At 45.1% G+C, this 14,835-nt stretch overlaps 1 protein-coding gene across 11 annotated transcripts in view; it reads right to left on the minus strand.

Annotated features, from left to right (window-relative positions):
* Positions 1-12,344, minus strand: part of tmem260 (transmembrane protein 260) — a 37,509-nt gene extending 25,165 nt beyond the window's left edge. For 9 of the 11 annotated variants that reach the window (XM_029138526.3, XM_055505658.1, XM_055505657.1 and 6 more), the window contains exons 1-3: positions 11,763-12,344; positions 8,503-8,534; positions 7,025-7,176 (exon numbers count right to left, since the gene is read on the minus strand). In XM_029138526.3, the coding sequence (XP_028994359.1) occupies positions 7,025-7,176; positions 8,503-8,534; positions 11,763-11,871 (293 nt within the window). In that variant the 5' untranslated portion in view covers positions 11,872-12,344. Of the gene's footprint in view, positions 1-7,024; positions 7,177-8,502; positions 8,535-11,626; positions 11,693-11,762 lie in introns of all 11 variants that reach the window. The other 2 variants (XM_055505664.1, XM_055505665.1) reach the window with 2 other exon arrangements.
* Between the last annotated feature and the right edge of the window lie 2,491 nt (positions 12,345-14,835).

The following is a 14,835-nucleotide window of genomic DNA, read 5'->3' on the forward strand; positions in this document are numbered from 1 at the left end:
CTTCCTCCTCTCCTGTACCGTCCCCATCTCCTTTGCAGTAATTGAAGCAAACTTGGGATTATCTGTCATATGCTAAGACCCACCACTTACTAAAATGAGAGACAGAGGGGGAGAGAGGCGACACATGATGGGGAGAGGGGAGAAGAAAGGGAAAATAGTGCAGAAACGTGTGCGTTAAAGGGGTGAGACAGTGTGCAGGATGAAGGATGAAATACAGAAAGAGGAAGAAAAAAGTTCAAGAAGGAGAGAGGGGAGAAGAGAAAAGGAAAAAAAAAGCAGCCCAGTCCCCGGCACGCTGGCTCTGAAATATGAGCAGGCTCGACAATTAGGGAAGTCAGGCAGTATGGCCCTTTCCACCATTGTGTGGAGTGGCTTAGAGTCCTCATCAGCCTATCAGCTAACTGACAGGCAGAGAGCTGCTCTATTCAGCACCGCAGATACAAGCTGCAGGCCAAACGGCTGCCAGGTCCCTTATGACCCCACAATCCCTTGCCGGTGACAGCTTCAAGCTCCATAGCAAATTAGGCGCTCTCACATTACAATCGCAGAAGACAGATTCCATTAACGGTATCTGAAATTGAGTAGAGAGCAGGCCCGTTATCAGACCTGACTCATAAGCACCGCCATTAATCACAAGGCATGATACCATTTATACATTTCCAGCTCTCTGCCTGCCGCTGTGATAGTCAGCCACAAAAGGCCTGATGAGACTTAGGCTAGGGGAACAATGGAGCTTTCTGAGGAAAGCGCGGTAAATCAGGAAAAAAGGAGAGGGAGAGCGAGAGGAGGGTAGAAAAAACCTCGTGCTTGCTGACTACTTCCCCTTTTTTCTTTCTGCTACCCTCCACTAATTTTCCTCCTCGCTCACTGTTAGCCCAGCTGAATGTGGTGTGTGTGTGTGCTGGGGGGGGCGGGGGGGGGGGGGGGGGGGGTTGAACTGTATTGCAGGAGTGGGTCTTAATAGGAGATATCGGCGTCTTTCTCACTGCATCGCTCCAGGAATTAGCTTTAACTTAAAGAAAGGATGAAGGAGGGTGATGAGGGGGCAAATGGGTACTTTTTTGAGGTACAGAGCCCCCCTGTACTGATAATTATACCTACCTGCATGACAATTAACCCTCCATGCAGGGGGGCTGCTTTTGGGGGTCACGCAAAAGCATGTCATGGAAGTGTCAGGGGGTCCACAAATGTGGTTATTACATCAAGCCTGTTCCTGCTTGTGGAGCCCTGTCTGATAGCCAGGCGGCACTCATCACATATTCACACACACACACACACACACACACACACACACACACACACACACACACACACACACACACACACACACACACACACACACACACACACACACACACACACACACACACACACACACACACACACACACACACACACACACACACACACACACACACACACACACACACACACACACACACACACACACACACACACACTCCTGTTCTTCAACTTCTTTATTCTCCCAGAGCGCCTGACAAATCTCTCTGTTAGAGCTTGTCAGTCGGTAAGAGCCTGGTGATGTGTATACGGTGCGGGCTGTAAATGACCTGTCTGTCTGCGCGGGACCACCTGGGTCCCAGTCAGCCTCTCAGCCTCTCCACAGCTCATTCTCCAGGCTGGCTGCTCCCAGGGCGAGCAGATAAAGCAGGACACATTCTGACACCAGTGTGGCCATGTTCCCTGTTATCATGACTCAATGCGGTGCAGGAGGCTGCTGTGCTGAAATGCTGTGGCTCAGTGACAATGGCCTGGTTGAGACGTGGCACAGGAGTAACACGGCACAAAACTATTCTAGCCTGAAGAGCTCCTCCCTGCCAAAACGTCATCACTAACATAATTCACTAAATATCAAATATTATGCATGAAACCTGGAATCAAGCACAAACTTGGAAAACATGTTAGTAATTAGAAAATATTCAATATGTGCCATAAAAAAACAAAGCAGAATAAATATGAACTCTGAGCACAAGGTTAAACAGAGAGATCAAAGGTAAATAAAATAATAAGAGCAACAATGATACCAGGCTCTGAAATGTCCCCTTCAAGGACACAACAAAAGCTCAGTATAATCACTTTGAAGTGTCAGAATGGGACCTGCATCATTTGCCCCCTTAGTTCTACAGTGTGGACCAGACGTGCCAGCACCAGTTGTCTGTGCTAAATAACAGCACACAAAAAGCCCAGACCAGCACTCTGCGCTGAATGATGCTCCACAATAGAGCTGGCCAGGGGAGCCGCTGTCACACGCCACCCCGGGGAGCAAACAATGCCACAGCTGTGCCACTGCGGATCAGTGCTGCACTGTTCTCCAAACGCGCAGAGGTTTGGGGAAGCAGCGCTGGAAAAGAATCACACATTCCTGAAGAGCGTGGAGAACCCCAGAGAGGAGGGTAGGTTGCGCGGGCTGAGGCCGAGGTTTCCAGCTGGCCCACGTTCACACCCGCGGTCTCTCTTCTGGCCCGGACACCAGGGTTCTCAGTAAGCTATTATGTTGTTAGAGTCGGAAGTTGGATGTGTTGCTTGGACGTGGTTAAACCAAGACGCAACTGATGAACAATGGCAAATATTTAAAAGGTCTGTGTGTGTTAGTAGATGTAAGGGTTGCAAAATACAGGTAGATTGATTTTAGGTATAATGAAAAAGTATATTTAATTAATAATATTTTTAATAATATTTTGTCACATTGCCAATAACAGTTTAAGAATTTGGGAACACATATGAGTTTTTCACTATACTTCAGCCTCAACAACAGTATTTTCTTAAACCCTGACTTCCACCCAATCATTAAAGCAGCTCCTGCTGTGTGTTGCCAGGAGGAGACTGGCTGCCTGCACAGAGAGGAGGTTAAATACTGCAAGTGTCCTCGCTCTGGCGCTCAGATAGACCTCCTCCAAGAGAGCACTCCAGTGCTCCAAGTGCATGTAAAACTAATCACCACAATTCTGCTCAAACAATGCAGCTTCTGCCACCACAATTTGTCCCAGAATGCGATCTTAATCTTCAGCCAACAAAAAAATTACAGGAAGGGGGAAACTATTTACAAAAACCCAGTGTTTATGCAATTCACCGAATGCCATTTTATTGCTGTTTTGTCCAACAAAGTCATTAGGCACACACCAGTGACACATAAATGTTGCTGTATAGATTCCATTAACTAATTCTGGGTGAATTGTAATTGCCGAGTCTGATCCGTCTCTGTGCCTGACGCCTTATTAAGACTGCCTGTGGTGGGTGAGGAATGTAATATTGACGTCCGAGGCAGACACAATCTCAGGCCCACGGGCGAGAGGAATATTAAACTGGTACAGTATTCTGCTGTCTATCTAGCCCTCCTCCCCCCTCTCCTCTCTAGCCCCATCCCGTAGCCAGTAATGAGGAAATAACATCTTCATTAGACATCTGTTAACTGTATTAGAGGATGGGTCCTGGGGGAACCATTGGTCATGCTGACGATGGGGGAGTAAAGCAGGTCTGTTGGACTACAATATGACGAATGAGATACTTCAGAATTTGAACAAAAGGTCCAGAGATTGGAGCTTCTTAAATAGACAGAATTGACTTAATTTCCACAGGAAAACAGGAAGAGAGGATTCCCTACACTTGTGATGAAGATTTTATCAAACCATAGCAGATGAGGGATACAGGAAGAGGTGAACGTTGCCCAGTAAGACTACTCTATTCCAATGTTGCATGCATGCATGTTGTGAACACCACACCCCTATAAAGCCAACAACTCTACCCCTATGGAATCCACCTGAGCTGGAGAGGAACATGCTCTCAGGACCGTATGATGGAGGTCTTAGAAGGTGTTGGGGACGGCACCACACCCACCCTTTGGTCCACTGAGTATCAACTGTCCCACATGGGCCAGCTCTGAGCAGGGCAACCTCTGGTGTGCACATTCTCCTGAGAACCATCGGGCAAAACCCAGGCCTGATGAAATTGAGTGTGTTTCAATAGTCTGGCTATGTAATGATGCGATCAAACAAAAAAAAGCTGATGGCTGAGTTTTACAGGGTTGTTTTTTCATCTCAGATGGATGTCAGCACGCTAACATGTCTGCTCTTGGTTTCTCGGGATAAGCTCTGGAATGGAGAGAGATTCCTCTCAGGTAGCAGAGATTCAGAGCAGCTTTAGGAGATAAACTGTGAAATGAGAGAGCACAGAATACCGAGCTGTCTGGATTATCCCACTATGAAGGGTACATTCCTCTAGAGACTCATGGTTCAGGCCTTTTACATTCCATAACCCCAAGGTTTCTGTATTAAATGCTAAATGCAATCGATAGTAATTATCATTACGTCTAGCATCCTCAAAGGCTTGTCAGGCCGCGGTGTGAAAACACAAACATTAAACAGACATGAAATTTGGCGATCAAACCATATGATCAAGCCAAGAGAAGTGTGATTGACAAATCAAAGGAAGGCTAAGTGCTGCGTTTAAACTTATGAAAGAGAGAGAAGTGGCTTACATTCCCCCACATTAAACACGGCAATCTGGCCGACTAATTTAAATTGATACATCAAAGACTTGCCACGTTGGGCATATTCCAGATGAATTTCAAGGTCTTACAAATACTATCTGAGAGAAACGAACGCTATTAACTTCAATATATTTTGCCATCTTCAGATAATCACACAAGCCAATGATTTGTTTGGGGAGAAAAAGTCTATTTCTCAGTTGATTCAAACAGAAGAAGTTAGAAAGTTTATTAGGGCCTAAAAAAGGGACCAAAATAACAAAAGACATTTTAGAATTGAACTATGTTGGGAGAAGACAGGCAAACTGGTGTCACTGCAAGGACAAAGCTGGGATGAACGGGTGTCAACTGGTCACTTTTGGCATTTCATCTGAAGGAAAGGCCCGGCCAGAGAGTCCCTGCAGGGCGGTGGCATAACACACATGCCAATGTTCTTGGTATGGTCAAAGCACCCAATGCCCTCTATGCCAGAACTAAGAGCTTTTGACCATCCGGAAACCTTTTACCCGCTCTCCCCCTTCCCATCTTTTGCCCTTTCCAGTAACCCCTCACCAGGCAGAGTCTGCCAGCTGATCCACAGCCACGGGCTCATCCTAAACCAGGACCTGAACAGATCACAACTAAAACCTTTTATGCTTATTTTTTCAAATTGAAAGCATAGATTATATGTTCATACTTAGGAGCTTAATGGTGCCACTATGTTCCCTGGCTAGAGTCCTTACTATCAATCAGCCCTTGTTGGGGGTGGGAGTTGACTTTTTACCTGACCATAATCCAAAATGAGATCTTAATCCCTAGAGATTACAAACATGGCTGCAGTTAACATGCAAACTGGGAGCTAAATATCACCCAGACATCATGGATGATTTCTGGGCTCAAAAGGCTGTGTGTAAATGTCTGGCCAAGAGCGCGTTCAAATTGCCACACTGACTGGTGACTCTTCAACTGCTGTATAACGGGGCACTCATAGCAAAGAGCTCTAAAGAAGCGCCTGTGATGTGAAGTCCACCTGGGTGTCGTGGCATCAGTCTATCATCTGACAAATTACGCAATAATCCATGATTTCTTATGATCGTCACTGAATGCGAAGACTGTGTCAGACAATGTCAAGTACTGTTTACTTCCTCTTTAGTCTTATCCTTGTTAAAGGATTGTCCACACTTTTTTGTTCAGACAAACAAAGCTTTTTCTTGCCGTCAGGGGGTTGCCATGTTTATTTAGCTTTCTTTATGTTAATAACCTGTCCACCTACGCATACCTCTGTACGACTGTCCTCGCTGCAGTATCAACAGAAGTCTGTTCATGTCCATCAGAGGGCAAGTGTAAAGCATTTATCAGTCTGATGCCTGGGTAGCCCTTCCGCCTCAGCTCCTGCTCCAGTCCAGCAGGCCTGAACCTGTACCCTGATAATAGTCCAGACCACCTGCCACCCACCAGACACTGGCCAAGTATACAGAAAGAAATGCCCCATACGGAGGAACTGGGAACACACACACACACACACACACACACACACACACACACACACACACACACACACACACACACACACACACACACACACACACACACACACACACACACACACACACACACACACACACACACACACACACACACACACACACACACACAGCCTGCAGCAGGAGGCTGTGCAGCAGGAAGCAATTACATCATATTCAACAATTCCTATTCTGCAAGAGTAAATTAGAAGTATATGACATGCTTGGAAAAGCCCCAGTATGCATAAATAGTGACAAAAAGGAAAAATGTTGACACTAAGCTGCCACCAACAATGCAATGTGAAAAATTTGTCAAATCAGCAGAAGGATGATGTAAGGTAGTCCGGCAAACCAGGCGAGATAAACACACACACAAAAAAGGGAGAGGGTAAAATACTCCTTACATGATGGGGTCAGCAGTAAGCAAAAGTGCATGGTGGTAGATGGCAATACAGAGACGGGGAACTATACCCACAAATGAAATAGCAGGGAGGTGTTGGAAGAGAGGGGGGAGGAAGGGGTGGTGTTAGTGATCCTGTTCCCCTCAGACCCAGGAGGCAAGAAGGGGGAGATTAGAAATCGTGCCATGTCAGGATTGGGAGCCTGCTGGGCAGTGGGAGGCAGGAGAACAGGGGTGTCGGGTGGGGTTTGGAGGGTACAATAATTGTGATATACATACACACACACGCACACTCACAACGGGTGGCTGATGTGTAAATAGGCAGGGCATGGTGGTGGGAGTGGGGAGGGTGGCTATGCTCCGCTCCTGAATACTAAGAGGAGGATCAGGAACGCCACCGCCAGTCAGCCAGGAACCAAAAATACCACCCTCTCTTCCAGACAAAATCAAGATGCAAAAAGTCAGAAGGGGAATGTTCAAAGACTCTCTCCACTGGGTTTTTAACTTTTCCAGGGTTATAATAATTGTAAGTGTATAAGAAAATCATGCTGCCTTGCATCTGCAGACTCACTAAAACCAGAACAAAATGACAGAACAACAACACATGAATGTCCCTACCTGCACACGGTAATACAGAGGGCTCCACAAGCTGCAGCCCCCAGCAGGCAGCTCAGCAGGTTCACACTGTGGGCGGGAGAATGCGAGGGCAGAAGACGTATAGCCAGGCGAGCTAGCAGGGTGAAGAGGGGGTACCCGGGAGGGTGGGCGACCTAAACACAGGAGCAAATCAGAGGTGCAATGCGTTCTGGGCTGTAGGTTTGACACAGGAACCTAGCAAATGTTCTGTTCTCCATGAATGACAGCAGTGGTACCCCGTAGAGCTAATGTAGAAGAATCAGATGCATTTGACCGGCCTGACCGCAAACTGACTCTGCTAAGATAGCAGAGACTCTCTCCCCACCAGCCTCCTTGTTCGTCTCCTATGGCCTCTTCCCAAGGACAGTAGATCTCCCTAGGGCCAGTGGTGAAGCACATGGTGCTCACCATGCCTAGCCCCTAAACCACCTTCGAACCACAGACATTCTCGCCTGGGGGATCTCGCCAATCGCAGCAATTAGTGGCTAAGTCCCCTCTACCCAGATAAGGGCTCAGTCATTAAACACAGTCTCATTCCCTGGCACTGATAACATGAGCCATGCAGGCAGAGAGAAGGGGGCAGCTCCTTCAAATGAGCACAGAGCTGAAAGGTGAGTGTGACTGCTGCACCTCACAGGTCATCTCAACTGCAGCAAAAAGCTCGAGAGTTACAATGAGAAACAGAATCAAGAAAATCTGAGGAGGACACGGAGGAGGAAAGATGCAGGTCACGAAAGGACGAAAAGAAAGAGAAGAGACGTGTAGGAGAAAACAGGAAGACTCAGTAGCATCGTCAGACAGGTAGGTAGCGCCATCATGGCGAGCATGCTGGGAAAGGACTCTGCAACAGTCAGGAGAGGACAGACATGCATGGGAAAGGACAGAAGAGGGCCGACCACCACAGGGAGCCAAGGAAGGCAGAACTGTGGAGCTCTAGGGATCAGAAAGGGGGGCCGCAGTCTGGGGCACAGGGACGGCCTGCGAGGCCCTGGGGAGGCCTGAAAGGCAGACAGGCAGGCCACACGGACTGCAGCACTAACGGCAGGATTACTGGCATAGTGACACCGACACAGCCTCCCTAAAAGGATCACAGCGGCGTAATAAACTTTATTAAATAATAAAACTTATTATAACTGTTAACCCGATTTAGTTCATTCTTCGCGGCTTACACACACACACACAAAAAAGAGGGGTGGATATAATAAGCCTTATACCGTACATAAGGCAAAGCCTACAAAAGCCATCGCCTTACCATTGACTTTAATTGGATTTGAAAAACGGGTTGCAAATTATAGCATTCTCTACTTGCAACTTAGTAAAATAAGTGTATAGAAGAGAAGGGAAAAAAACCTGTGGACTGAAAGTAAATTAATCTGCTTTCTGCCCATGCTTAATTAAACTTCCTTAATTCTTATAAGAGTTAATGAGTGAATTGATTAAACAATACAGCTAATACTTACCCCCAGCTCACAAGCAGTGGTGATCAGCTCTCCTGTGGAAGAGAATAGGGGAGGAAATTAATGTAAACCCAATAATTATTATTAAGAGACAAGTCTGCTCCCAAAGTTTTCCCAAATCAAATACTTGCACTGGGGTTTTGCATTAATTTGCTAGGATCAAAACCTGCAAATCTTCCCAGTGTGACATTTCCTAAGCGGCACGCTCATTCTCTTCATCTCTCGCTTCTCCCCTGATGCCTCCCTCCCCTTCTCCGGCACATACACACGGACATAAACACGCACACAACACATTATACTCCCGCTCAAATGCTCTGTCACACAAAGACACATATATGCTGATCTGAGAATAATGCTCCCAGTCCCATCCTCCCCATGCAACGGGGTCCTTTCCCTTCCCTTTCTTCTTGTGCTCTGTGTGCCCCTCTCCTGTTCCACACTCCTAATGTCTCAATGATTTGTTTAGTCCGTTGGGCACAAACAGAAAGGCAACACTAGTGACAGTCACAGAATGAAGTAAGCTGCAAAAATAAGAGCCAGTTGCACAATTTCTGACAGGCTCTGTGTGAGGTGCGGCACAAAGTGAAAAGAAAACCCCTAAAAGCCATTTAAGGAAGCTTTAATATATCTGGGCACAAACCCATTTGTGCCAGAATACACCCAGAGCGTTTCAAATTATACTGATTTCTCACCCAATGTTTGCATCTCCCACTCATGAAAATTGAAATTTGGTTCAGATTAAATGACATTGATAAACGTCTGCGTTCAAGAGAGCTCCCTCTACTGGCACTAGAACGGAATCCCCTCCCTTCAGTCAATTCAGTGAAACGTGGCCTTAATTTCTGCATGAATAAGGACAGAATATTCAGTCTACTGCTTCCTCAGCATAGAAGCTAAACATTAATAATCTATAAATAATAGCAATAACACAACAAACAGAAAAGTATACAGTAAACAAATTATAATTATGTATGAGTATTTAAAATCAGATAATAAAAAGTGATCAATGTCACTTATGAAGCAAATCATAGATGATAAATACAGCAACAGCATACTGACTTCTTTTAAAAAATACCTTTCCGTACTTGAAATAAAAAAAAACTTTTGCAGACTAAAATGTAGTAGCAACTATTATAAAAAGAGAATGGCTCAATTTCAGATGGCACTGGCTGCTCCACATATTTTGCAACCTTGCCGATACAGTGAATTATAGTGCCTAAATTTCTGCCACAAGAGGAGCCCTAACCCTTATCAGTCTAATGGACCATGAAGTCAGAACTCCTCCACCTGCAAAGCTTAAATGTTTTCATAGCTCTATTTCACCTGGCATGAGCCACCAGCTACCTGCAGTCATTTTACATCACATTTTCTCATCGGTTTCTCAATTTCATTTATTTTCCCTCAGAAGTGTCACACTTTTACACCAGTCAGACACACAGAAACTCAAACTAATACTGAGCCAAAACCTCCATTCCAGTGCCACAAAGATGTTCTGCAGCCCCAATACTAAAAAGGGAAAATATTGACTCGACGGGATAGCAGCATGGGTGCCAAGAGTCTTTGTGATAGTGGAGCACGGGCACCCACACCAGTCTTCCCATAATCCCCATCATTTCCACTCTCCACATTCCTAGACAACAGCGTACCCGCAGGGCTGTGCTCAAGCCTCTCCAGGGCACATCACACCTAAAGAGATTAGGACACAGAGACGGAGACCTGGAGAATTCAGAAGGGTGTTCAGCTGGCACTATCAGAGCGGGTATCCTGCACCGTCCCTAAACGCTGTGGAGAAGGGGCTGGCCATTTTTTCAAAGGCCTGTTTGCTAGGAACCAGCATAACCACCAGGGCTACTCGGCTCCAATTGCCCGCTCACTCTGCTCTTTTCTCATCTCTGCTTACACATATCTGGTCCAAGCTTTTCATATGCTTTCACTCTGCAAAATGTGCAATTTTCTGCAGCAGACCGTATGCCAGAGCGGTGCAAACCTAACAAGCAGAGCATTCAGGCCCTCAAGTCCACATTTACAAGTTTGTAACCTTGCTATCACTTCTAAACACTGTTTGTAATTGTGCAACACTTTCCTTAATAAACTGTACTACAAATATTTTTGGACGACACATTGGCCCACCACATGGAACCATACAGAGGAAATACAGTACTGTGCAAATTGCTGTAAACAAGGAGCGCTTTCAAAAATGGAAGTGTTAAACATTGATTTTTATAAATGAACAAAATGCAGTGAATGACAAAATAAAAAATCTACACCAAATCAATATTTGATGTTACTAACTTTTGGCTTCAAAACAGCAGCAATCCTGCTAGGTACACTTGCACACAGTTTTTGAAGGAACTCGGCTGGTAGATTTTTCCAAATAGGAGAACTAGAGAATTAACCCTATATGCAAGTGTACCAGTAATAATTGACGGTGGTTTAAAGGCAAAAAGGAATTACACCAAATATAAATTTGTTTTTAAATTATTCACTGCATTTAGTTTATATAAAAAAATAAATGTTTAAGATTTTTTCCTCTTTTTGAAAGCATTCTTTGTTTACAGCATTTTCACACCTGCCTAAAGCTTTTGCACAGTCCGATACATTTAACTGGAATTTAGGACACAGGAAATACGTTTTCAAATAATCACTCTATTCCAACTTTTTACTGGAGCCAGCCTTAGCTGTCATTGTGTAAGAGTAGCCAGTTTATCAGAAGAAAATTATATCTACATAAAAATGAATGAATAATGTCCATATTTAAAAAAGACACATTTTCACAGTATTAAGTCAATAGACATGGTAAAAACATAACATAAAAATAATAAGCATATTATGAAAACTGTAATTCAAAGCATAGGAACATTTTCGTTGCACTACTTTTTTTATTATCACCTTTATCTATAGTATCATGTAAATAAAATGTCAGGACCCTTTCAGGACAGGACGCAACCACCCACAATCAAATAGTCATAAAAATGTAGTACAATCATAACTTTTTACCGCCAGCAGCTGAAACTGAGATTTCATACCGCTGTTAATGCACTCCGTATATCAGCAGCGTTGTATTCATCTGCATTGGATATACAGATGAACCTAGTTTACTCGACAGTGAGTGCATATGTTGACGCACCTGTCCTTGCGCTTGCAGCACCACGGACAGCGCCACTGCAGCGTCAACAAGGCGTCACGCGATTGGCTGTCCAGCAACAAAACAAACCCACATGACTACAGGAGCGTTTCACGCTAGCTAGCCCATTAGCACCAACCTGAATCTCCGCCGGGGACCGTTCTTTGCACGCAGGGCACATACAGAGCAATGACACCGGCAACCACAGCGCCTGTCAGTGTCCAGCTCGTCTTCTGCTTCGCAGCCATTTACATCTGGATGCACACGAGGCTAGGTTTGAAAGAATAGCTAGCTAAGGATGACTAGCTAGCGGCTAACGGAACTAACATTTAGAGCAAAACATGGAATTACATATAAGCCAGCGACCTAAGAACATATTGTTTAGTTAATTACAAATACCAAGTAAACGGTTAACGCTACGTTTGTGGTTGTAATTTTGCCGATTCGACCGTTAGCTTAAGCTAAACTGGTACATTTGTGTTCCCGTGGAAGTGGCCTGACTTCACGTCGCCCTCGAAATCTCGCGATACAACCAGGCGCGCCAATTTAAAACAAAAAGTCGACTGTTTTGTTCTGCCCGCTTACTGTCGCGGCTTCATAAACACCTAGACGAGCTTCGCTGTTTTTTTGTTCGATGCTATGTATGTTAAAACCAACGACTTCCTGTTTGAATCCCCACAACACTGTTAAGCAGAGCTCGCAGGGCAGCGGCGGCGGCTCCGGGACGAGACTTCCGTCTCTGCGTGATATCGCGTGAAAACAATAAACGATTAGCCATGTGCTTATGGTGAATTTGTTCAGATTACATTATAAATTTACAGTCTTAATCATAAATAATTAATCTGATTTTGCGCACAGAAAGAAGGACACGTGCACGTTGCACAGTATTTTAACAAGCCTGACTCAACGTCCGGCTTCATTTCCTTGAGCTCTGCTGTTGAGGAATGAGGCAGGGGATGCTCGATGCATTACAAGGGGTTCAATACAGAGGGGCAGCTTAAGAGTGTTGACATTCCAGGTAAACCCAAACTCAAACACAGCCGCCTGATCCGATTTGGGGCCTTTGGAAAAAGCCCCACACCTCAGTCACCACGGTCCCAGAAGTTAAAGTGTGATGGATGGAGCCGTCACAAGTTTATAACAGCCCTGTTTTGTTGCAGCTAATAACAAAAAACAACAGTTTTGTCATAACTCGCCTTCATGCGGATGTTATCATTTCTGGATTAATGTTAGCAACATCACTTAACTTAAGCGTTATTATACTACAGCTACACCGGCTGCTAATAATTGATTCGGGCATAAATGCACTAGATATATGCACCCATGAATGTTTCACAAGTGTCCATATTTCCCAGGTTGAAGGGCTGTAATAAAGAAATTGCCCCATTGAACTGATAATAATCCCAGCCCACCGTAAATGAGTCTGATCCCTCAGTAAATTGAGCCCTTGGTGAGGTGGAGTGGTGTCAGCACCTAGCCAACTCTCAGATGACTCTCTAATCCTCGCTTCCCTCTCACCACCACCCTCACTGTCTAATCAGTCCCGAACACACACGTAACGCTCACACCCTCCTGACACGCGCGCACACACACACACTCACCCTTCCTCACACTCGGGCTCAGCCATCTCTTCAGTGTGATGTCACTGTTAATCCACACTTGGTTATCCGCTGGGCTGCAGTGCTGGCAGAGGGATGCGGGGAGGAGATGGAGTGAATTTGGGGAGGCGGGGGGTAATCAGGCACGTCATAAAGTCTTCTCTCTAAAACCACCACTTCCATTATCCCCCCACTATACAGGAAACGCAAAGCCTCATTCCCAGCCAGAGCGAGCAGCATATGCACGAATGCTCAATGGGACGTTAATATGAACACATATTCCAGCTTGATAGGAAAGATAAAACACAGCTGCAAACACATTCGCACAGGCTTGTGGCTCCTATTTGAGGCACATAGGAATCATTAGAGAGTCTGCTGGATTAAGACCCCCCCATCCCCACCCCCCGGCCCATGCATACAGAAAATGCAAGGCCGTGTTATTGACAGCTCGTCCAGAGAGAGGAATTACCCACATAGTTGCAGCCCTCGTTCCATATGGCACCAGGCTATTAACAAACATTAGTGGACTGTAATAGCCGCGGTATTAAATTCATTATCTTTGCAGATTGTATGTGAGGTGTGTGGGTTCGTGCATTTGTGTGTGTGTGTGTGTTCGCCATTAGAGAGTTCAAATGTTCCAGCTCTGGGGATTTGTGTGAGATAAGAAAGGGCATTAATGGCGAATTGTGATGGTCCAGCAGAGCACGACCGGCTGCTGGTTGAAATGTGCGTGTGTTTCCTTTTTCACGAAAAACAATCTACACGTTGTCTCCGAAATGTCTCACCCATTTTGTTACTCATAAATAAAAACGGGGGAAGCCATGCATGAGAAAGTAGCTTACGCGACGACTGAGCGAAATTGTATCTGTTTGATTTTGTATTTTCCACACTTAGCACATATCTGTTTTAATCTTACCTTAAGCATCCTTGAAATGAGGTGTAATCCACTTAAGCCCTTTTGAATCTGCTTTACAGCCATATTACACCCATTCATCACCCCATAAACATTGTCACTACTAAGCAGTTGCTTGCTGAGAGTGTCCACAAGCCAAAATCCACCCGCTGTAGATGGTGAAGGATCAAATGTCTGTTTGGTGCCATTGCAGCGCACGCACAGCAGACACTGTTGTTGCTGTTGTTTGGCTTCATGTGGGTTAATAAAAGTTAAAAAGAAATATAACCATGCACGTTATGGGCAAGAACTAGCATGAGAAAGCTGCAAGTCACGTGACAGGTGTAATAATATGCCAAACATGGGATTAACTGCGAGACTGAGGGAAGTCAACAAAACAATTTCTATAAAATGTGCATGTAGTGAGGCCTTGAACCAGTGAATAAGTCTTCAGAGAGATTAATTCTCCTCTGTGATCCTGTTCTCATTACAAGAAGCAGGGGACTCAAACACACGTAATAACAGGGCTGACTGCTGTTCCTTTGTAACATGTGGCTACCTAAATGATCCTAAATAAGATAGATGACAAGGATAAAGCAAATCATAATCGGCATTTTGCACAATGGAACATAATAGTCTGAAGAGAACAAGGGACAACATACAGAGCTCCTGTTTCCATCGCCCGGAGCAGCGCACCTAGTCGAGAGCAATTAAAATGAGAG

Source organism: Betta splendens, chromosome 22 (assembly GCF_900634795.4).
Source record: "Betta splendens chromosome 22, fBetSpl5.4, whole genome shotgun sequence".
NCBI classification, from domain to species: domain Eukaryota; kingdom Metazoa; phylum Chordata; class Actinopteri; order Anabantiformes; family Osphronemidae; genus Betta; species Betta splendens.